Source organism: Argiope bruennichi, chromosome X1 (assembly GCF_947563725.1).
Source record: "Argiope bruennichi chromosome X1, qqArgBrue1.1, whole genome shotgun sequence".
Lineage (NCBI taxonomy): Eukaryota > Metazoa > Arthropoda > Arachnida > Araneae > Araneidae > Argiope > Argiope bruennichi.
This window is the reverse complement of record NC_079162.1, coordinates 66,171,334-66,196,896: the sequence shown is the minus strand read 5'-3', so window position 1 is coordinate 66,196,896 and position 25,563 is coordinate 66,171,334. Positions and strand designations below refer to the sequence as shown.

The following is a 25,563-nucleotide window of genomic DNA, read 5'->3' as shown; positions in this document are numbered from 1 at the left end:
AACTGTTGAAATAAAAAAGGTTTTGAAGCTCATTATATTTAAATTAAAAAAAATATAAATTCTATAAAAAATTTCCATAATTTGTTTTGAAGTAGTTTAAGATTATCATCCATAAACAGAAATTTTGTAAAAAATGGGGTCGGAACATGAGAATCTTAATCCCTTTCATGTCTGTTGAAGATTTAGCCATTTTTTTCATCTAATATTAACATTTTATGCAACTTTGTTACTATTGTGTTACTTTTCAAAATTAAGCAAATACTTCAGCATTTTAAAAGTTGTTTCACTTTGTAAAAATCAGCATGGAAGCAAAATAAAATTTAATAAGCTTTTCCATTTAAATTACTTGCTGATTAAATTTTTTATATATAATTATGTAAATTAATTTATTTATAATTATGTAAATTAAATAACTATATAGTTGTTGAATATTTTATTTAATTTTCATCAAAAATAATGTTTAATGAGTTCAGTGGGGACTTAAAAGAAATTTATTATTGATAAGAATGTATCTGAATTCATTACATTAGTATTTATCTGTATATGCATCATTTTTGACACTGAGACTTTCCTAAATATTAACTCAAGTGTTCATTATTGAAAGCTTAGAATTTAACAAAATAAAGCAAATTGCTGATTTTATCTCGCTTGTTGAAAATGAATTTGCAGGGAATCTTTATTATACAAGGTTATATAAAACAATTGCATTGAGTCGCATGAACTATAACTTTTTTAAACAGCAATGGGGAAAATATTTTGAACTAAGTACAGAAGTCTTAATGTTGTCTCTGTATCTAATAATTTCTCTGTGTGATACTTCTATTGCTGAAAGTACAATTAATCATATAGCAGTCCATTTCACACCAGGCACTGTGAAGTATGTTTGCAATTATTGATGTGAGTTTGATAGCAGCACATGCTCTCCTCTTGTGGCTGTCTAAATCTGAAATTACTTTTTATGTCTTCATTTCATGGGGTGTATCATATTATCTGTTTTAAGAATGTTTTTCTGTCTCCCCCCATTTAAATATTATGGAGATGTTGCCTGTATGATCAAAAAAAGTTATGTAGGATAATTATTACATATATAAACAAGATCTTCTGTATTTTGTTTACATTTTTCCTCTACTCATGTTTATAAGAAAGTTTATTGAGATTCTTGGCAGTTGTGGTAATAATAATAATAAAAGATGTTGATATTCATAGTCTTGAAGAGTAATGCAATTATTATAAGACGCATTGTAATCTTAATTTAATTATTTAATAGTAATTTTCACATGAATTTTAAGCACTCAAAGAGATGAAACCTGATTTTTGAAGATTAGATTAATATTTTATATGAATTTTTGGGTAATATGAGTTTATGTCTATTTTAGAATGTTGAGCACAAAGTTGTATATAGGGTGTTTCTGACTCTGCAAACAAACTTGGAGGGGAGGCATAAAGCAACAATAGGCATCAGAATCACGTAGGAAAGCAGGATCCCAAATTTCGCCTGCAGTTGATAAAGAGACGGAAAGACAAAGGAAGGACACAATACAAAAGGCACTATTAAACACTTTACTACACAAAAAAGTAGTGTGATAATTAAAGAATAGGAAGAGGTGTTCGAAAATTCCACTCATCAGTATTCATGTATGCTTAATATCTACACTGCATAGATTGTCAAACATTTTCAAAAAATAAATATCAGTTGACTCAGTGTTAGTAAAACGATTCAGGATTGCCTCACTCAGTCTTAGACTACAATGAAAAACCTGCATGAGCTGGCCTCGAGAGTTTGCTTACAACACCACCTATTTGTCTGGCACCCTGCTTTCCTATTCGATTCTGATTCCTACTGATGTTTTCTGCCTACCCACTTTGTGTATGAAGTTCAGAAACATCCTGTATATCAGTGGTGAACATCAGATTATAGAAAGAGCTCATGAGATTAGTGATGGAATTTTTTGTAATTTAAAAATAGGAAGTGCATTTAATTACTGAAATTAGATGTTCTTTCGAGCCTTGGTGCTTTTACTTTAAATCAATGCAACTTTGAGGAAACAAAGTGGGAAAAAGTGCCAGAGATAGTTTAATGGGTTGAGAATATTATGCTAAGTAGTGAATTAGTACATTTAGGTGAGTACATGTAATTAGGAATGCATTAGCTAAGAATTTATAAGGATATTCATATTTTTGCTATCAAGTGTAATTGAATTTTGCCATTGGTACGGATAGAGAGACTATATCTAATCAAAGCCAACTCAAGTTGAAAGTGTAGGATAGATTACGCAACAGTTTAAAAAATATAAAGTTATGTATCTTATGGTTATTGAAACTGTTATATGAAATTAAATGACTTTTAGTTTTGGTGTAGAGTTCTGCTGCACAGAATATTATTTATTGAGGTATGAAGCTGAATTCCATATAATTATATCAAATGCATTTAAGTGCATTTGTCTTATATTCAAGGATATATGACCAGGGGAAATAAGGGTCCAGGGACCTGGTTAGTATTTTCCTTGTTGTTTACCCCGTTCATTTTACTTGCTCTGCCTTTGTCTATTGAAAGAAAAGAAAACTTTATTTTTCATTTTTTCATTTATGTCTGGTTGTTATAAATTAACTGTTGTTGATTAATTGCACTTATTTGTTTTGTTTGAGCTTTTATAGTGCATTCAAAAGTTTTATTTTCTATATTTTTAGCTGCATTTCAGCATGTGCGAGAGAATATTGAAGACCTTAATGGAAGGGTTGGTGCTAGAGATACTGACATTATATTTTTGAAAGGTTTAATGGAATCCCCAGTGGTCAGTTCACTTGTGAAAGTAAGAAATATTTTAATCAAAGATTTTTCTATATATGTATTAAAAATGTACGTATTCAGGGATTTTGTAATGTACTTTGTGATTTTTGTATTGCTAGTTAAATAAATGATCTGAACAGAATTGGCTATTATGCTTATCATTTATATTATATTGGCAACATTTCAAAACAGCTTATAGTTCTATGCAAGTGTCCTAACACAAAAAATTAAGGAAGAAAAAGGATTTAATTAAAAATTATAGAAAGATAAATATAAATTTATTCTTATTCGAAATTGAAAGAACTCTTCACTTTTCATGCCATATCTAGATGTTTAAGAATGAAAATAATAATTTTTCAAACAAAATTACTATTAATTCCAACCATTCATTTTTTTAATTGTCCAATAATACTAGATTAGCATATATATATATTTTAGTTTTCAACGATTATATAGTTTTATTGCATTGTTCAAAATTTGTGGAATTCTAGACATTAATTGGTGTTTGAGTTGCATGTATTATTAATTGTGACAATATGATTACTTTGTTACTTGTTTTTAGAAAACTCTGGAATTGAAATGATGGGAAAGGTAATGCTCACTGTGGATGCCAAAAATGACTTGAGGAGTTTAAAAATCGGAAATTACTGTATGATAAAATGTGTAGTGTGTTCTTGCTGTTAATTGTTGTTATGAGGATTAGCATTTTCATCCTTTGTTAAAGAATGCATTATTCTAATAAAACATTAATAAAATTAATTTTTCAAAATTTTATTTCTAGTATTTTAATGATTTTTTACAAATTTTATGTAAGATTTGTTAAGTGCCCTCCAAGTACTTAATTAAAAAAAAAATTGATAAAATAAATTCCCTTTATACACATCTATATGATCATTATCAATTAACATTTAAGGCATCGTACAAAAGATCTAATGTCACATGTTCAAAATTACTTTATTATTTATTATCTTTTTCATAGTTTGATAGCATTAATTTTTTAATATGTTTTAAATTATTTTATTCTTGATATTTGTATTAAATAAATCTTTGATTCAGGTACATGGAAATAAAATGAAATCTGTTTGTCTATTTATATTGATTATTTTCTAAGTCTTAATCACTTTTAAGATGAAAAATTATGTTTGTTAATTTTGTATATTGACTTTAACAGCAGTGATATTAGTTTATTCTGTAAATAAATTTTTTTAGTCCCTCAGAGTAAGTAATTTGTTAGATTTTCCCAGTTTAATATAAAAAATGCCAGGATCTTTTATAAGATTGAACTGAAAATTTTACTGAACGCTAACCTCTCAAAAAATTGGTTGTTTGTACTTTGCATTGAGTTCATGTATAAACTTTCTAGTGAGATCATTTATTTATTTATTTATTTTTTTGCAAAATTTGAAAAGAAATATATTTGTATATCAATAATTATTGAGCATTTGTGATAGAATGCTCTAAGTCAATCTTTTTTCCTAAATTTAAGAATAAAACAGGTATTAAAAGGAAATTAAATGAGTATAAAAGACTAGCATTATTTAAACATTATATTACATTTTATTTTATGAAAAATGTTTTCATTCTATTTCAATATTGTTATCAAAAATGCCTTTGTGGTTATTATTGAAAAATAATCTTTTGCTTAGGTACAAAATATATACAAAATGCAAAATAAATTTTGTACTGCATTACCTTCATTTTAATGAATTCTTGTGAAATATTTAGGTTCAAGACCAGCTAGAGGACAGTTGTGAATCATTTCAACCTGTTGGTGTTGGAAATTACAAATTATTGAAGGAAGTTGCCAAACTGTGTCGTAATGCTTCAAATAAAGATTCTGAAGAATTAGCTAAATTGCTGAGCAATCCTTATTTTGAAGTAAGTAGAAATGACAGAATAACTTCTAAAACTATGAAATATTAAATTTTATTCAAGTATAAAATTTAGATAGAACTTTTAAAAATTAATTTTTAGATATCTATAAATTATTTTGGAAATTCAGGCACTTAGAAATTTAGAAATATACTTTTTACTGTGCTTGATTCTGATTTGATTTTAAATTTTAACATCTGTTTTTACATCTTTCTTTTATTAGTTAAAATATCAACACAACAGATGCTATATTATAATATAAAAGTACAAAGTATATAATATAAAAGTACAAAGTGTCAATGAAAAGTCTTAAATTTTGTATTAAAACTATCTTTTTTTTTATGTATTTCAATTTCTCTTAAAAGATCTTATGCCTGTATAGAGAACTTGAAGTTGAGCGATTTTCGTTACAGAAGTAAATATTAAATTCTTTTCTTGAAAACTGTGAATCAGAGAATAGATAAATACAAAATTTAAGAATATGTTCTGAAAATACTTCCAATCTCTTCTGAATATTTTATGTTCTTACTAGTGTTGTGAATGACTTCAAAATAACATTTTTGTATTCATGATTTTTTAAAGCATTATACAGTTTATTATAACAACAACAACAAAAATATTGTATCTAATCTATAGGCTATGATTGAAGCTCATGATATTGTTGCAAGTAAGAGGTATGATTCTCCTGAATCTCCTCCTCTTCCTGTAACTCCAGTTCTTCAATATAATGGTCCAACAACTGAAGCAATTAGAATGGTTGGCATTCGCAAGACTGATGAAGAACCTTTGGTGAGTTGCCTCATTTTTCTTGTATAAAAATTACTTAATAATTTTATTTCAACTACCATGTTATAAGAAACTGTTTTATCAAAATTGTTGACATGATAATGAATATTGATTTTAAAATTATGATCCAGGCTTAAAGTGCCTGTACTTTTATTGTAATTTATTAATCAAAAGTTTGCTGTTGACTGGAAAACATAATGCATGAATTCAAGATGCAAATTATGAATCAAAGGGGAGAATCAAAAGATAGAATTGGTTGGCAGTTAAATTAAAAGCTGGGAAAATTATTCTTAATTAGTGAGATATATTCTTATTTGTCAGGTATTTTGTGAATTATGTATAGCTTTTTTTACTAAAATATTTTTGTTTGACTTCTATAAAATTTTGAACTAAAATTGGCTGGAATCTTAAAGTGTGGTTAATGAATTTAAATGACATTTTTCAGAGGAAAATCCAGACAGAAAAATCCAGAATTCTTTTTTTATTATATAGTGCAGATTATGTAAAAGCATTTTCTCATCACTTAGAGAAGAGAAAATACTTTGTCTTAAAAATATAAAGACTATTCAAATTATTTGATTTTAACAGTCTGTATTAAGCCAGTTATTAAAATAGCATCTGAACTCCTATTTGTTGATTTTTATTAAAGTTATGAATTAATTCCAAACTTTCTTTGTATGGTTTGCCCCTTTCAACTCAGGAACTTGAAAATTATCTTTGGAAGATGTAAACTCTTCATGAAAGCATTCTTTATAGCCGTTCATTTAGCCTTAGAGTTAGGACTGCGGACAAGTTAAACATGAGAGTTAAAGTGAGGAAATGCATTCAGTTCTTAGTAGATGATGAATTATAAACTGATACATTATAGTGGTGGAAAACTTATGTATTTAGCACTTTTGCAATTGGTAAAAGATGATTGCTAAGTATGCTCTGATGGATATCTGACATTACTTACCATCTGAATGAACAATGTCTTTTATACTATGGTATGTAATTGATGCCTAAGTCAGTAACAAGTCTCTTTCTGCTTGTTAAAGAATTGTGGAGGGGATTGATGTTATAAATCAAGCCAGAAATTAGCCCAGCTGTTGAGGACATCCAAAACATTTTTTTTTCTGATGTAATTGTGTCAGTTCATGTGTTTTTCTGTCCAAAATATGTGTTCCTTTTTTGTGCGATTATTATTAGTTTTTAGTAAGCGAATGCATTCCTTATTTTTTCATGTAGTATTTTTCTTATCACCATATTTGTTAATGCTCTAAATGCCTTCCATTATTGGTTTATTTTAAGATTGTCTTTAATATTTTTGTAGGGTATAACTGTTCGAAATGAAGATGATTGCCTAGTTATAGCAAGAATTCTTGCTGGAGGAATAATTGACCGCCAAGGTGAGTTATTTATTATTTTTATTATCTAGCATGAATACAATTACTGGTGGTTTTTCTTTGCTATAATGTTTTATCATATAATAGTATTAATTAATGTGTTTAAAATCCTATATGAAAGTGGCTATGTTGCCTATTTTCATTATCTGGCATTGGCATTCTCTTTTTAATATCAGATCACTGAGGCTCTTCTATACTTAAAATTATTTTAAATCTTCATCTATCCTCTTTTTTAAAGAAATCATAAAGCATGTTATTGTAATAGGAATATGTAATTGAAAATATAGTATGTAATAACGATTTGTTTTCAAGTAATGAAGATATAATTGATATTTTTATAGGTCTTTTAAATGTTGGAGATATTATTCTGGAAGTGAATGGAGCTGAAGTTCATACACCTGCGGAACTGCAGCAGCAACTTCAGAAATCTATGGGTAGCGTGACATTCAAAATTCGTCCTTCGAACTCAGACATTATTTCCCCAACACAGGTATAATAAGCATGTAACTTTTTATGAATTCCTATGAATCTGTTTTCATTCTTGTATAAATTTTGAATATGATATGTTAATTTCTTTTAACTGCATTTACTAATAATTGGTTTATACACTATCTACCAATAAGTAATTGTACACCTGCGATAAAAGAGATAAACACAATTTATTCATATTCAATAGTTTGTAGAGCCTCCAGTATTTTCGTCCACTCGGCTTGGAGAGGATATGAAAGCTCTTTCACCGATTTTGGACCGTTGCTGCACCCTTTAATTCGGCGATCCAACTTGTCCCATAAGTTTTCTATAGGATTCAAGTCTGGATTTTGGACAAGCCAGTCCAGTCTGTTCCCCATTGTCATCATACCAATCCATGGTAGGCCTCACAACATGACAAGTGATATTGTCATCCTGGAAATAATAATGATCCAACTCGTAAAATTGCCACGGTGTAGGAAACACATTGTTGTTTAGAATAGTGGAGCTGGAGGCGGCGTTGAGCTTACCATGATTTGGGATTAAGGGTCCCTATCCATATCATGAGAAACATTCGCAAACCATAATTCCTCCTCCGCCAAACTTTACTGTAGGCACAATGCATTTTGGCAAAAAGTGTTCTCCATGCATATGCCAAACCCAGTCTCTGCCATCCGACTGGTAGAGAATAAATTTTGATTCATCACTCCAGAAAACCTGTTTCCACTTATCTACGATCCAATTTTGACATGCCTTGCTCCACCTTAACCGAGCAGCGTGGTTGGATTTTGAATCAAAGGCTTATTGGTCAGTAGTACGATCATGGAAACCAAACAAATGTACTTCCTTGCGGATTGTATTTATCGAGACAACAGTCCCTGATGCTTGTTGGAACTCCTGGAGTTTGTGGGCCATCGGTTTGGTGCAGTGTTTCCGCAGTTCTTTGGACAGCCCTCTTCGGTCTCTATCTCTTAGTTTCGTAAATCTGCCGGGTTAAAGCACATTCCGACAATCGCCACTCGCCTTCCACTTCTTAATTGCAAGAGCCACTGTCGATTTTGGAATGTTTAACGCCCTGGATATGGGCCAAAAAGATCGACCATTTCTACGATATCCGACAATTACGTCTTTCTCGAAGTCAGACAGCTCTGAATCTTATGGCATCTTGCATGCGACTAATGCAAATGCTGTTTCTTACAAGATATTTAAGTACAGAAAGAGTGACGTAGATCAGGACCGCAGATATCCTCATTTGCATGGGTGTTCAAATAATTATTGGTAGATAGTGTGTATTTGCCTAATTCGAAATAATTTTACTTTCTTACATTATAATCTTATGTTGACAGTACATTTTTTAGCCTAGTATTAACATACCCTCCAACATCTACGGAATTTCCGTAGTTGGTATGGAAATTAGTAGAAAAATGCGGAGTTACGAATATATAGAGAAGAACTACAGAAATGCCGAACATTTCCTTTTCTGGAATCCTCGCTCACAGCAATGCTGGTGGTAGAGAAAGAATTTTTAGCAAGGTTATATATTTAAAAATTCTTAAGAAATATCTGTTCTTCAGTAATTTGTTGATACTATTTTGTATTACATAATCTTTAAGAAGTGCTGCTAATGACTGTGTAACAGTGTTGGAGGATATGCAAGTAAAGATGATTTTGGGGGAGTGCTCTCCCTGCTATTAGATCTGAATGAAGAACTGAATGTTTAATGTTTTGGTGCAGTTTTATCAATATAAGGAAAACCTGGAACTAGCTGTTTATGTCCTAAATACAATGATAAAAAAAATTTCTATTTTCTGAGCATAAAGGGAGCAAGAAATTTTTTTCCCATTGTAAAATATATTAAAATTTATAGTATGATAGTACTTAACTTTTTGTGTTTCAATTGTTTTCTATTCCCTACAAATACTGAATAGAAAAAAAAAAAGGGGGGGGGGACCCCTCATAAATCCATTTATGTATGTTTAATCCCCATTGCTATTAGAAAACATAAAGAAAGAAGGGAGGGGAGAATCATTCTTATTATGCTTTGCTTTAATCTTCATGTTTATTAAATCATGGTGAAATTTCAAAATGTCATGATAAACAGGAAGAAATATACTGGTTTCAAATCTGAAATTCAAATACGTTTGATTAAGAGCCTTGTGTTAATTGTCAAACAAGCACTATAATTGAATGTAAACCTGTAGTACTTGTATAGAGCTGTAATAATTTTATATTGTTACAGCTCTTGTATTTCTCAGTGTGGAGTTGTATTCATGAGGGTATTTAAAAAGCATTTATATCTGTTAATATCCTGTAAACTTTACTTTTTTGTAAATTAATGCCTTCACCTAATTTACTCATATCTTACTATGGCGATATTAAGCTTCAGAACAATTTGCTGAATACTGACAAAATTGTAAAACAATTATGTAGCATTTTATGTCTTGGCTTAAAATATTTTGAATATTTTTTTAAATATAGAAACCACACAACTCTTCAAAAAATATATTTCTTGGATGCATTAATTTTTATTCACTGTGGTAATGAGAAGTGATTAATTTTGATTCAGATTTCCTTGAGATAGATAATTATAAATATTTTTAATTTATCAGAAATTAAGGCATTAATTATTTCAAAAAGTCAAAAGAACTAATTAAAATAAGTGAACAGCTTTACGTTTCACAAAATATTTTAATTCTGAATCTATAAATTTTTATTTACAATTTATGAATGTCAGCATATCTTGCGATTGTAATGTTTCAGTCAAAACTTATATTTTTTAAATGATATTTATTGAATTTCCCATTATGTTGCGTAATATTTATGCATGTATAAATAAAGTTTATTGGATTTTAAAGTTATTTTGCTGTTTTTTAGAGAGCTAATTAAAAAGTGTAATTGTTCTGGCATGACTGCATTAGATCTTTAATTTAAAAGACTAGGGACAGTATGTCTATTGGATTGTATAGTATAATAGAAGACAAATTTGTAAGTAATGCATGATATGATCTATTATTGATAATAATAAAACTTATTCATTGATAATATTTGAATAAAAATATTGCATTTCAGTTTTCTATTACCCATTCTTTGAAAATGTGTGAATATAATTAAAAATGTAGAGCTTTTTTTATATATTTGTGGTAATTCTGATTTATTGTATATTAATTTTTGACCCTAATTAATTCTATGAATTATAGAGAAATTTAAAAAAATTACTTCATTATAGACGTATGTGAAAGCGTTGTATGCTTATGATCCGTCCAAGGATTCCCTTTTACCATGTAAGGATATTGGTCTTTCATTTAAACAAGGCGATATTCTTCAAATCTTAAATCAGGACGATCCTAATTGGTGGCAGGTAAGACACATCTATATTTTATATCTTACAGTTGAAAAAAATCATTATAGAAGGGCTGTCCTAAATGATCGAAGCATCCAGAAAAGATTTTTTTTGTACCAAATATGTTAAAATAACTTTTGCCATTAATTTTTTTTATATTCTGTGAAGCATACTTGAAATATTTTATTCTATGCCTCTAATTTTTTACACAGATATTTTTATAAAGCAGTATATCAATGTGATATGTTTATGTTTAGTCTGATGCACACACTCCTAGCTAGTTGTGCTCCACATAGTTGTACTGAGAGATTATGTTTTCTTCTGCATTTAGCGCAAACTGAATTCACATTTTTAGATTAGTGCTTCCTTTGCTTTGGACAGCCCTTGCAAGTTAGGAAGATTTTTGTACCTTATTGTAATAATTCTATTTATTTTAGGCTAGAAGATTAGATGCTATGGGTCACGCTGGATTAATTCCCTCGCAAGAGCTTGAGGAAAGGCGACGCGCCTTTGTACGTCCAGAATTCGATCATGCTACGAAGAGTAGTAAGTATATTTAAATATTCTGTATCACACGAAAAAAGGTTTCATTTCATTCAATGTAAGCTAATGATTTTTGATATCTCACTTCTGATGAATTTTAAGTATTCGTTCGGGAGAGTTTCCTGTTCATTTATTTATAGCTTTTCTATTGATTTGATTAGATTTGATTCATTTCTTATTTATTTATTTATTTTTTTTGCCTATAAGCATAATGCTAAACCGTGTGTTGTTAGTAGTATATTTTGTCGTCTTGGTATGCTTTTTAATTTATAAATGTATTTCAAAAATACCTTTTTATATGTTATCCTTTTTTCTTTGAGTTACAGCAAATGAAATTAAGTTTTTGAGTAGCTTTCTGTTTGCAAATGCGCTTCTGATTTTACGAAATATATCTGTTTGCAGAATACAGAAATATACAAAAGTTCATAGTTTCATACTCTTGAAGCAATGCATTATTCTGCAATAAAGTACATTATTAAGCAATACCATGCATTGTTGAGCGAAGAAATAGTCTATCTTTTAGCATTTTATTTTCTAAATGTTTTAATAAGGGGATGGGAAATGCGTCTGCAAGTTTTGTAATATCTTTCTGATTCAAATGAATGAATGAATGTTTGCCTTGAAACACTTGGATTGAGGAAAATGCATGGTACAGATTTTTTTAAGGAATGCTACTCTATTTAATATGAATGAATGAATTCTTCCAATTTTATTATTTTTTATGTATTAGTCAATAATACATATTAAGAAAAATAAGGTATCAGTAGAATTTTAATTTTTTATTGCTCTCTTTTTATGTTATGTGGCTTGTTAAACTAGTCTGGAATTTTTTTCTTCCGGCTGTTTTTTTTTTCTTTCCCCCATTTGTTTAATAAGAACTATTTTGTATGATTTAATGTTGTTTACATCTGTAAAGGTTCATTTTCTTATAGGCGTTTTAATATTTGCATTCTCTAAATGTTTCACATCAATGTTTTTGCTTTGTATTAGTATAAACCTAGAAATAAGTCTTCTTTCGCTACATATTCCCCACCCCCCTTTTTAAGTATATTTTTTCTTGTTTTACTCATAGATCATTCATCGAGTTTTAACTCATGGTTTTATTTAAATGAAAATAATGTAGCTTGCTATTAATTTTTTTTTTTTTGCTCATAGAAGTTATTAACTAACGTTTCTGGTTAGTGAATTTCTCTCCATGTGTGCTTGTAGCTATTTTCATATTAAAAGTGCACACAGGAATTAATAGTATTCTTGAATATATTTTGCACATTAATTTGGAACAATGTCAATATTTTGCACATTAATTTGAGGGTTTTGATTTTCTTCCAAACTTTGTAAAACCTGTGTATAATGATATTGTTTGTAATGATATTTTACTTTAGTTCAGGCGAAATACCTATTCATTCAGTGTATATTGAACCTGCATTTATCGATAATCACTTTTTGGCTGTACCTGTCAGCAACTATAATTTTTCCTGTTTAGAAATCTGCTAGCACATACAATGCAATTTTATTTTGAAAAATAACATTCTGTCATCTGAAATGTAATACTCAACAACATTTTTGACTCATGACTAGAAGTTAATAGAAGAAGAAAAAGAACTAAGAAGTTTTTTTTGTTGGTTGTGGTGAAAGCAAGGAAGGCGGGGAGAATAATTAGTATGGACACAGGTGTTTGTTGCCACAATATACAAACCGCAGACTACCAGTCCTTAAAATGTCAATTCTTTGTAGTTTCTCCACTTCCATTATTGATTAAATTGCTTTTACAACTCTGTCTCTTACCTCAATTAGATATGGACGTGAAGTCCGACACTTTGCAGGGAAGCGTAGTCTCTGGGAATCGCTGTTGTTATGGAAATGTCTGTTTTTTGCGCGCGCTCAGCTTAAGTCTATGCAGGGGGTTGGAAAAGTTAAAAATAATTACGAAAATTGATCAATGACTGTAGCAATTTGATACTGATAAAAATGTATGGGAATTCTCAGTCGATAATAGCCACTTTAAAAAAAGTGCTGCGGAAAGAAAGCGAAGTTGATAGCAAACGAAAAAGATATATAGGTAAATGAGGATGCTGACAAAGCTACCTTAAGGTAGTTAGTTCCACAAGATGAGAAAGAAAACGTGCCTATTAATAGACTAATTACTGAAAAAAAAAAGTTCTCGTCTTTGCTGGGGAACAACGATTTCAGAACGAACATTGAATGGCTTACATACCTCCTTTTGTGAATATTGCGAGATAATTTTTAAAACCATCACAGCCGGAAAAAAAATCAGCTTCAATTAATTACGCTTCCTGAAAACAGCAAAGCAGAACTGTTTTTCTTGATGATGTTTACGATGGTGTGTTATATCAGCCGACCCTAGACAAAACAATGTTCTCTAAAGGAGAAAGCTGTAAAGGTAGATAAAAATCGTAGAGGCTGACAGTTCTCTGTTCAAAGAGTATTGGAACAGATAAATTGATGCCATGTGTGGAGAGTGTGCAAAGTTGAAAGTGCTTTAAAAATGTCGAAAGTTTGCCAGTTGACTACAGGGAAAAAGAGAAGGCTTGAATGACTGTAAAATCTTCAGCAACCAACTGCTTGATGTTGATAAGAGTTGAGGGGAAAAAAAGGGATTGCTCTCATAGTCGTAGTTGACATCTGATCCATAGTCACCCGAGTTTGAAAAACAAAAATGTTTTACATTCTGCCAAACTGCTTGTTGATTCTACAGTTGTTAGAGTTAGGCATCATCAAGTCTTTCAAAGGACATTATAGAAAAAGATTAGTTCAGATTGTAGTTTACAATCTGGATAAATTCTGGATAAATGCATATATATATATATATATATATATATATATATATATATATATATATATATATATATATATATATATATATATATATATATATATAATATAGCGTACCTTTATAAACTGGTATTCTGTGACAGCATCCGGGAACCAAAATTTTTAGAAGGAAGACGCGACGGAAATACGAATATTGACCTTACTGAAATCGCTGAATAAGAGGAATGTGTAAATGTTTATCCATATCTGTTAAAGCGTTTTAGAACTCATCGAACCTATATTTTCCATTCAATGCTGAAGATTTTTTAAACTTAGACTAAGATGTGCAAGTGTTCAGCGGCGAAAGAGAGGAAAATATTTTACTAGAATTAATTCTGTGTGATTAGAATAACGAGAAAGAGGAAACTGGCTGTTATCAAAACAGTATTTAAATTTCTCTTGTGGAGGTCATATCTTAAATTAACATTATTCAAGATTTTATTACAACAGAACTAAATGTTTGACTTGTATATGAATTCGTTGGATGGATTGAAATATACATGCATACAAATGCCATTTACATAAAAAAAAAAAAAAAAAAAAAAAAAAAATCAGCAAACAAAATTAACTTACTTCCTCTGTAATTTTCTTAAAAAATAAGCTAACTTATATTTCTTTTACATACATTTTATATCGCTGTTATTTATAATGTATACTTATTGTTAGTAAAATTTTCATTTTGAAGTTCTCATAAAAAGTTTAAATAAACCTGCACTTTAAAAAGTATAATTCTATATTTTGAAACTGTTTATAACAATTTAGATTATTATTATAGATAGGTTTTAAATAAACCTGCACTTGAAAAAGTATAATTCTATATTTTGAAACTGTTTATAACAATTTAGATTATTATTATAGATAGGTTACTCTGTAATTTCATGTATGATTAGTTGTTGCGCGTTTGAATAACAGCGTATTTGACTGTTGTTTCATTTTCAAATCAGTTCTCATTTTCAATTGTAAAAGATTCTTATTAAGCTTTTGTTTCGTAATCTTGACCAATAATTTTTAAAGTCCAAAATATCCTTATCTATCATTTTTAGCTATGTGTGGAACAAAAATAATTAAAAAGAAGAGGAAGACGATGTATCAAAGCAGAGCAAATGCAGGTAATTTTTCAATGTGTATTTGATATGTTTAATTTATGGATAAAAATTAGTGAATTTAAATTTTGTGTTTTCTGCCATTTGTTATTTTTATATTTGATTTTTTAAGAGTATATATATATATATATATATATATATATAGTATTGCGAATTTGCTTTTTGTGTAAAGAATGTCAATTTCTACAGGTAGAAAATAAAAAGCACTTTTTGTTTGTTCTTTCATCATGAAATATTTATTATACAACTAATCAATTTAATGCGATAATATTGCCTGAATGTGTAAGAGTTGCGTATTATTAAAACATAAGAAATCTATTAAAGATAAAAAAAAATTGAGTGTTAAAAATTTTTTGTATATGAAATTATCAATTTTAATTAAACTACCAAATTAAATTTTATCTTTCTTTGTAATCATAAATATAATGAATGTCATTTGGATGTCAAATTTATTTCTTTGGAAATTATGCTTGTTATATGCTGTTCCAATAAATTGTTTTCTAATCAAAAATAATAGAAATTAAGTTTGACTTTATAACCACAGAGCTTTGTTTAAAAGAGAAACAAGGAATAAAAAAACCTATTTTCATGGAGAATATTTTGTAAAACTTAAAGTACATCTTTATAATTGATGCTTTTATTATTTTACAGTGTTATAAGGAATAGTCATTAAAGTTACATTATTATGAAATATAAAGAAAGATATTTGCTTTAAAGAAAATGCCATATTAAGCATAAGAACAGATTAATAATATAGACCCTGAAAAATTATTTGTATTTTTTTTTTTAAATTTAGAATTTGATAAAGCTGAACTGCTTTTATATGAAGAAGTAGCCCGCATGCCACCCTTCGAGCGAAAAACATTAATTCTTCTTGGTGCTCAAGGCGTGGGACGGCGGACGATGAAAAATCGATTAATAAAAGAAGATCCTAACAAATTTGGAACACCAATTCCACGTATGTTCTCAGTTTGTTTTTACACTACTAATTTTTATTAACTTAGTATCTTTTTTTTAACATGTATCTGAGGTTCTATTAATACTGCCTTTCTTTCATAACTTGATACTTTTATGCATACTATCAACTCTTATATTTACTCTATCATTCCTATCAACTCTTACATTTTATGGTATTCAGATATTCGAATTTCTTTTACCTTTTCTTGATATAAATTGCTATGTTTTTATTGCATTTAAATATATTGTTATATTTATTTAACTTTGTCTTTTCAATATATAATTTTGCAGATACTTCTCGACCAATGCGTGATACGGAGACAGATGGAAAGAATTATTTTTTTGTAACCAAGGAAGCAATGGAAGCTGATATTGCTGAAAACAAATATTTAGAATATGGAGAACATAATGGGCATTTATATGGTACTAAATTAGAGTCCGTTAGAGCTATTATTCGAGCTGGGAAAATGTGCATCCTTGATTGCAATCCACAGGTATGTATAATTAATTTTTGTTGATTATATGAGAATTAAAAGTTGTTTAATGCATTATACTTTATTTAAAATGCAATGTTGTTTAAATTGACCTCTCTTAAGATATTTTTATGTGTCATTTAGTAAGCAGTTATTAAATGTAAAGTATACAGAATATTTTTTTTTTTTTTATATATATATTTCTTAAAAAGTTGTATTTTATGATCATCAAAATAGTGTACCATTATTTCAGAAATTTTGATCATAAAATGTTTTGTTCTTGCTTTTTAATATAAAATGTGATGAATGATTCCGATTTAGTTTCCATCACGCTTTATTTTTAAATGAATAAAATCCTATTATCGTAGTTTGTCCTTAGCCCTAGAAAAGAATTAAACTGATATAAGGTATCTTGGCTTTGGTTATTAGAAGAATATTTTTTTCTGATATTTTCAGTCAATAGTTTTATTTCTTTATTCCTTGACAGTATATTATAATTTTTATGGATTTTACTGTTAGCGCATTTCATAAACATTTTAATCTGTGTGGGCTCATAGATGGTTAAACTGTTAATTCCCAGACACTAAAAAAAAAAAAAAATAAACCCTTTAATGCTAGTATATGAAAAAAAAAATTCAGTATTATTAAAGCAATTATTTTCCAGGCTTTGAAGATTCTTAAGACTTCAGAATTCATGCCATATGTTGTGTTCATTGCTGCTCCACCAATTGATCAACTGAAGAATATGCATGAGTTTGGACGACATCACAATTATAGCAGTAAAAATTTAACGGTATAAATTTCATTTAGTAAATTTCTAATTTTGTGGCATGCACTCTGTTTTTATAATGCATCTTTTAAAATTAAAACTTTAGAATATGTATGAAATATCTTAAGTTTGTACCTATGATTTTTTTCCCCTGGAATGCATTTAAAATGCATGTTTTTTCTAGCATGTGATTTATTTATGCATGTTTGTGTATTATTTATAACAGTTTGATCGTGCTATGGGAAGACATGGATCAAGACGTGCTAGAACTATGGAAAGCTTAGCATCCTTATATGAGGTATATAAAATGTCTCATTTTCAATTAAGTCTTTATTTATGGGTAGTTATATTTTTTCATATTATTAAGATTTCATGTATTCAAAAATAACGTGCAAATGCTCGTTTTAAACGTTAAACTATTAATTCAAAAGTGATGAGAACTATAATAATTGCATGGTTAGTGCATTTTTTATATATCTATATAAATATACGTCTTTGATTTATTCCAAGCTATTAGTAGTAAAGCATGAGATTCTCTTTTATAATTCTTCTTCTCTTATTTTTATTTGATTCATTTTTAATTTTGCATTCTAAATCCATAAAGCAGACCTAAACACAAATTTGTTTTATCCATTTCTATAGAATTAGCAAAATCTCTATTAAAACATGGTTTCAAAAATCATGATTGTATCATATGGTATGTAATTGCATACTAATATATGGCATGGCTATTTGGTATGACGTTTAAATGGGTAAAAGAAGAAATGAAAGTGCATTATACTCCCAGTTTAATGGTATTATAAATGTTTTTGGATTTTTCGAATTAATATATGATTTTAATAATTACATTGTTTGAGTAAATATCTGCTTGCTTTTCCAAATTATATATGATTTTAAAGTTTAAATTTTAATATATAGTAGAAATATTTTGTAATTGAAATCCTATAGATTGTCGATATTAGTGTAATGAAAAAGTTGATAGAATGAAATGTAATTACTTTCTGTGAACTTGTAGTAGTTGGACAATTTCTCACTGTCAGAATTTTCTTTTCTTCCAATTGGCGACGAATAACTCTAATAAATTTTGAAGCACTGCTTTATTTGTTAAGTACATGAATTGTTATGCAATTTCTCCAAACAAAGAAATAATAAGAACTATCGTGTTCAGGCACTCCGTGAACTCTATCGCACATTGACATTCAGTTAAGTCATGTTTAATTATTAAAATTCTATAAAATTAACTCTTATATAAATAAATTTTTACCTGCTTGGATATTCTTAAAGTTTTTTTAAAAATGCTTTTTTATTAGTCATGTGGTCTAGTCTGCTTCTGTTCACTACAGCTTAAAACTATTGAACTGTGCAATTGCTTTAAAGTGATATGTGTGTTATTTTATTTAAGTGGTTTATTTTATTAAATAAAAGATTTAAATTGATGAATTACCCCACCCCATACCCACTTCCCTTTGCATCTTGATTTATAGCTACTTTTTCTGATAAGTCAATAATACAATGATATATTTTCAGGAGGAAGACCTCAGAAACACGGTAGAAGAAAGTGCACGATTGCAAAGAGCATTTGATAAATATTTTGATTTAGTTTTGCTAAACACAAATTTTGATAAGACTTATGAGCAGGTAAAAGAGGCTATTGATGCTTTATCCACAGAACCACAATGGGTTCCAATTTCTTGGGTATATTAAAGACTTTTATTGTTTTTTTATATCATTGAACATATTTTATATTAATGAATATTATTTGGAAATTCTACGTTTTCATCTGAAAAAATTCTGTTCATTAATGTGTTTTTTTTTCGCTTTGAAACCTGTGATTCTGTAATCTGATTTTAAAAGAATGCAATGCTGGTGATGCTTTGGTGAAAAAGTTCTCATTGTTGCAGCTAATGAATACAAATGTTGATGCTTTAAATGGTTTATGATGTTGTTTGATGCTTAAAATTGAAATGATGAAATGAAATATTTTTGGCAACTCCCGCTTGCTACTTCAGTAAAATTTGTCTTCCATGTTTTCAAATAAATATCGGTTTTGAAATTGTTACTATGTAGTGAAAGGCTCTGTAGTAAGCTAAACGTTAAAGAAAAAATTGTGTATTTGTATTATACATATGCTGTTTTAATCATTCATATTCACATATTCATGCATGTATAAAACTCGGATGCATTTAGTTGCTGTGTATGAGCATTTAGTCAGTATGTTAAATTCAGTGCAACATTAGTCATTGAAGTACAAAGTTTAAAGATCTAACTTTGGTCAGACATTGTATTTTTCTGGCGTACTTGTCTTAATTTTCATTTACATCATAATCTCTTAACAGAAACGGAAATATTTTTTCTCAGAAGCAAATGTCTATTGTACTTCTAACATAAAGATTTTATATTTTTCCATTTTTGTAAATAGCTGTATGAAGCTAGTTTTCTGATAAAATATACCTCCAGTTGAGAATGTAATATGCATACATACTCCATATTATATCATTTCAAAAATGTATGTTCTGATATCACATTTTAAAAGCACCAAATGATATCAAATTTAAAAAAAAATTAGATTCGATTTCAATATCCATTTGTTTCTGTCGCCATATTTATCCACATTTTAGAGTTTGGGTAGATCATTTTTAGTACATTTCATGACAAAATGATTCATATTTTTTACTTTTAAAAAAAGCTCATGACTTTTTTACTTGTTACTATGAGAAATAGTTGAAAAATATTAAGATATGCAAGTGATGGATTTATCTGAACAAAATGCTGATTTCAATTTAAAAAAAAAAAAAATTAGTAATTTAAAATAATATCTGTTTCAAAAAGTCTTAGAAGAATTTGTTGGTGCATTTTTGATACTGTTAACATCATTAGCTTACAAAAGCCTCTTCTGTATATGATTGAAAATGTTCATTAGAATTCTAAGAATAATAATGTTTGATTTAGCTATTGACCTGATAAATAAATTTTGTTGTCTGATTGTAAAAAATTTGAATTTGTTCTGCATGAATAAATTGATATAAAATATTCATTTAATTTTTCTGTTGTGTATTCAAAATTTTGCATAATCCTATATTTTTTCCCCTGCTATCCATTTTACTTTTTATTCTCGTGGTTTTGGGTATTTGGTATTGGTGTTTTTTTTTTCTTCGGTATTCATTTTTGTGTCAACGTTTTTTGCATCCTCTGCGTTTGATTTTTTCCCCAATGGTGTAATCGGCATTTGAATGGAATATTTGAGGGATCTGATATTTGAATAGTTTATTTATAGAAGACACATTCTAACGTTTATTAAAAATGCAGTATACTCCGTCCCTGATATCCTATAGTGAATTGAAAAGTTTTTTCGAGTTGGTTTTCCATTTTTTTTGTATATTTTGATGTTTTTATATGATTTTATAGATTTATTTACATTCCATATTTTTTTTTATCTTAAGCATTTGTTTGTGAATTTGAGTTATTATGAATATAAAATTTTCTTTATTTGAACTTCAAAAAAAATTGTTTAATTGCATGTAATATTATGGCTTGTATCTTCTTTAAATGGCAATGGTCTCTAGGTCTCTATGTTAATCATTATTTATTGAATTCAATTCATTTATGTGAAATTTTTGTTGTTGTTTAACATTAGATATTTTTTATCCTTTTTTTGTGGTATTGTAAATTAGGTATACAAAGCAGTTATTATTTCATAGTCATATGAATAAGTATTGTAAATACTATGAAGTATATCGTTTTGCCATTGTTTATATGAGGATGATGTAAAATATATTGCTGTTATTTGCTTCTGAAATTGTGCTATTTAGTAACAAACTCCAGCTCAAAATGCAATTCCTCTTCCCCTTGTTTTTTGTATTCTCGATTATAATTAAAGTACTTCAGCAAATTTCTCTTCTTTTTCTAGAGAAGTTTATTAAATGCATACATGATTAATTTCATGAAGTTTTAGAATTTCTAAGTATTGCCAAAAAGTATAGACTTTTTTTTAATGGAATAATAAATTTGTGGTAATTATGTTAAAATTTTACTTCCTGTGCTATTGACTTTTCCGAATTTTTGAAATTAAAGCAACTAACTTTATGGCGAAAATTACTTTTTATCGATATATGGAAAAATTCTTGCTGGAACAAAATTATTATTTTTACAAATTATAAAAAGACCACGTTCATCTTCTGTTTTGTTATAACTAATGAAACAATTGTTATAGTACACCCCATATAATAAATTATATTGTGAAAATCTGATTCATAGAATTCTATTGTTATGCATAACGGTTTGCTTTCACTCACTGAATCTATTTACAGCTTATCAGTGCTTCAGATATATTAATTATCTGTATTTTATACCTTTCAATGATCACCTTTAAATCTTGATTCTGATTAGCATGCCCTCATAGTTTGTGACATTTCTGTTACTTCATTGGATTTCTTTTATTCTCATTTATTCGGCTTTTTCTTATATATATATTTTTGTTTTATCTTCAGAGTCACTATTTTTAACGTATTTTTATTTCTAATATTTTTTTAAATTTTTATTTAAAAAAATAGTATTTCCCTGATATACGAATGATGGAATTATTTGTGTTTTAAAATGCTACAATATTAACTGTCTATATTTGGTAACACAAATGCATTTTCAATGGTTTTATCTTCTCTATAGTTTGATATATATAAAAGAAAATATCCTGTTATATAGACAAGACTTTTACAATATTTCTGCATGGAGTATTCAGCTATTTTTTTTTATAAGCACTAATCATAAAAGTTGTTGTTCAGATGGAATAAAGTATCCATTCTGTAATATATTTTCATGTGATTGCCATTTAATATCATATTCTGTGTGTTTATTACATGAAAGCTTTTTTCTTATTATTGAGTTGTCGTAGATATTGTAACTAAAACCACATTTAGCAGAAATTTTGAATGCTTAACCATGATATGCCTTGTCTTAAAATATGTGCAGCTACTCAAAAGAGTATTGTCAGTTGTATATGCAAAATTAATTGTGTCTTGTATGATTTTCCTGCCTACAAAGCTATCATTTATATTATGTAGATTATATAATTTTGAAATATGCATCTTTTGGAGCTTTAAGTAATTTCAAGAATCACAATTTGTATAAATTTTATTATATCACATAGTTATTCATTATCTTCTGAATATAAAAATTAAATACTAAATATATGGTCTTTGGGCATTGTATAAACACATATTTGCTGCGCTTTGACAATCTCTGTACTTGTAAATAGCATACTTTTAAATTTGCATCTGCATTCTTAGAAAATGTTTTATTTCCTATTATTTTCGAAAGAAATTTATAATATATATAAATGTATTTGCACTTGGAAGCAAAATTTTGCAAAACTTTTTATTGTATAAAAATGTTTATTTTTAGTTTTTCCCATAATAGCTTATAATAAATGCATCTCGGAATTGTCTAATCTTTGACTCCCTCTCATGCCATTTATCATATTTTCATTTCAAAAACGGCAGATGTATTATCACTTGATATAAAAGTTAGTAAATGCTTTTAAAACATATATAATGATTTTTTTTTTTCATTTTTTATCTTTATTTTATCATGAACTATATTTGCGATTTTTTAAAAATGTTTTATTGTGCAGCTTCTTCTTTCATTTTTACAACCATTGTTATGTAATTTTGTCTCCATTTACGATTTGCTCAGAATTATTATTTTAAATTTTATTCTTTAGTTAATTTGTATACTTGATTTGGGTATTGCACACTGTTTATGTTAAAGTGAACCTTGTCATTTTTTTATTATTTATTTGTTTGGAGTTTATTGAATGAGGATCATTCCTTTATATAATTATAATTAGAACAAGGGATTTATGTATGAATTAGTGGTTTTTTATATTTCGATTTTAAACTAATGTTATTTAATTTAAAAGTCCGTTTTTAGTCAGATTTGTTTTATTGGTTAAATTGAATTGTATTATTTTCTCAAAAATGTATTGGCATTGGAGGATTACTTCTACTTTATGTTTTAAAATAGGCTTTTTTTTTTTGGAGAAATTTTTCATTACTTATGTTTCATTGAATAAATTTTTCTTGTGTATTCAGCATTTGAGAACTTTCTTCTCTTTTATTTTGTTATTCTAAATTTTTATGTATTTTGAGTATGTTCTGCCATTTTTGATTTGACATATATTTGTTTATTTGCATGATATCTCTTTCTAATTACAATTGTTTTGTTTTTTCTCTCTTTGTTGGTTTTATTCATTACTTTGTGATATATTTCTGGACATATACAAAATGCTAATAAAATTAAATTTTGTATTCTGTTGTACTTTGTTATTGTCATTTAATTGATTAAAAATGACAAGCAAAATTTACTCTATAAAATCAGGTTTATGTCTTATATTTGATCTTTAGGTTGAATTGTGTTTCTGTTTGACATTCATTATTCACTACCAGAAACTCAAAAAGCAGAATCATTCTTATGCAAATTATATCATCTTGCATTGTGGTATTTTAGCATCCAAATGAGTCGACAAACTTGACTTTGAAATATGCGTTCCTGTGACGGTTTTCTATATCAATTGCTTTTGGAAAATTATACTCCAGCATTCAAAATTCCACCCCTTTGTTAGGTGCATAGGTAATTTTGATCATCGTTTTAAAAGAGGAAAAAATTTTGAGCTTTAATAAGCTTAAAAACCGCAAAGCTTTACCGAATTTTAGGGGTTATAAAATAGTCTTAAGTAGATTCTACATGCCAATTTCATTGTATTCTCTTCTGCTCTCATGGTAAATGATATTATTTTTTATATAGAAAATATTTTTGAAAGCTAGATTTTTTTTTGCTAATAGTCTTCATAAAAATGTTATTTCTAACATATTTTAGCTCGAACTAAATTTGGGAATATGAATTGCCATGTTATATTATTTTAAATTTGCAAGAAGAGTCGCAAAAGGGGTGTTTTTTAACATTTGTAATTAATTGAAAAATCTAAGAACAGTCGATGATTAAATCGTGTGCAAAATGCGATCGTGCTTTCCTTCTTGGTGGTAGTTGTATGAATGAGATACCATACAAAACTATAAAGTTTCTGAGGCAATGATTTTGTATAGCTCAGATCATTCGGTTCGATTTGTTATCTGTTTACCTAATGAACTGAAAATTCGACCTTGACAGTAGGATTCGTTTTGAAAGCCTTTTGCAATAACAGTTGCTAACTGCCATCTATAATTGTTAGACAACATTGGTAACATATTGTTTTGATAATATGTTACTTTAACTATTTTGTGAATGCTTTGTTTGTCTTTTCATTTGTTAAGCATCTTGCAAGCCCTTTTATTTCTTTGATTGAAAATATGTTGGTCCTCCAAAATCTTACGTAAAGCAGATAATTTTTCTATCCTCCTTTAGTTTTGTTCCGGTTGAAAATGGGTACCATGAAGTTCTAATTGGAACTACAGCCATATCTCGTTTAACGAACACCTTCCATAACGACCAAAAAATATTTTTTAGAAAATGACTCTCTTAACGAGCGATATTTCGCAGAAAGTGTGTCGAGGAGACATCGTGACGTCACATGCAAGATTGGCTTGTATCTCGGGTATAATATTTATTGAGCGCTGGTTTGAAGGAAATCCATATTTCTGCATGTAAGTAGTTTTGAATAGATAGCGTTGTCAAACACAACAACATGTGTCTGTGAGACCTAAATCGGTGTGTTTTTGTACAAGATTATGGGGCTAGAGATAAATAGAAACGACATCGATGAGCTAGTGGAGGAATTTAAGTAGAACCACAGAAGAGAATATGCAAAAGCAAAATGGTCAAAGCAAATCTTATGGTAAAAAATTGCGGATGATATTAAATTAGAAGAGAAGGCGGTAACAGCCTTCCAGTGAAATAAGGGAGATGCTGAAAGCATGGGAAATTATTGGAGAAACATCAACCTATTCGAGCATTAGTTAATTCTAAAATACGTTTAACGATAATAGTGTGCTTCATTTTTGCCAAATTTTGAAGCATGAGCCAAAAATAAATGCCTTTGGATGATTTTTCTGGACAAACAAGCATGTATTATATATAATAAATTACATAATTTTGAATTTTTTTGGAATGCATTGCCCTACTTAACATGAATTCTTTGAAAAAAAATTATTTCTCTTAATGGCATTACGAGTTAGATTCGGAAATGAATTATGTATGGTAAGCAAGGTTTCAATGTATTAGATTCCAGTGGTTCTATCGATAGAAAAAAAGAAGGAA

General features: G+C 28.3%; 1 protein-coding gene across 4 annotated transcripts in view; it reads left to right on the top strand.

The window, feature by feature from the left end:
• LOC129958233 (protein PALS2-like) overlaps positions 1-23,584 on the top strand; it is a 68,866-nt gene extending 45,282 nt beyond the window's left edge. For 3 of the 4 annotated variants that reach the window (XM_056070528.1, XM_056070530.1, XM_056070527.1), the window contains 13 exons: positions 2,689-2,810; positions 4,514-4,666; positions 5,297-5,449; positions 6,759-6,834; positions 7,173-7,321; positions 10,526-10,657; positions 11,077-11,185; positions 15,058-15,123; positions 15,914-16,075; positions 16,366-16,568; positions 17,212-17,340; positions 17,543-17,614; positions 18,844-23,582. In XM_056070528.1, the coding sequence (XP_055926503.1) occupies positions 2,689-2,810; positions 4,514-4,666; positions 5,297-5,449; positions 6,759-6,834; positions 7,173-7,321; positions 10,526-10,657; positions 11,077-11,185; positions 15,058-15,123; positions 15,914-16,075; positions 16,366-16,568; positions 17,212-17,340; positions 17,543-17,614; positions 18,844-19,020 (1,703 nt within the window). In that variant the 3' untranslated portion in view covers positions 19,021-23,582. Of the gene's footprint in view, positions 1-2,688; positions 2,811-4,513; positions 4,667-5,296; positions 5,450-6,758; positions 6,835-7,172; positions 7,322-10,525; positions 10,658-11,076; positions 11,186-15,057; positions 15,124-15,913; positions 16,076-16,365; positions 16,569-17,211; positions 17,341-17,542; positions 17,615-18,843 lie in introns of all 4 variants that reach the window. The other variant, XM_056070529.1, reaches the window with a different exon arrangement.
• The last annotated feature ends 1,979 nt before the right edge of the window (positions 23,585-25,563 follow it).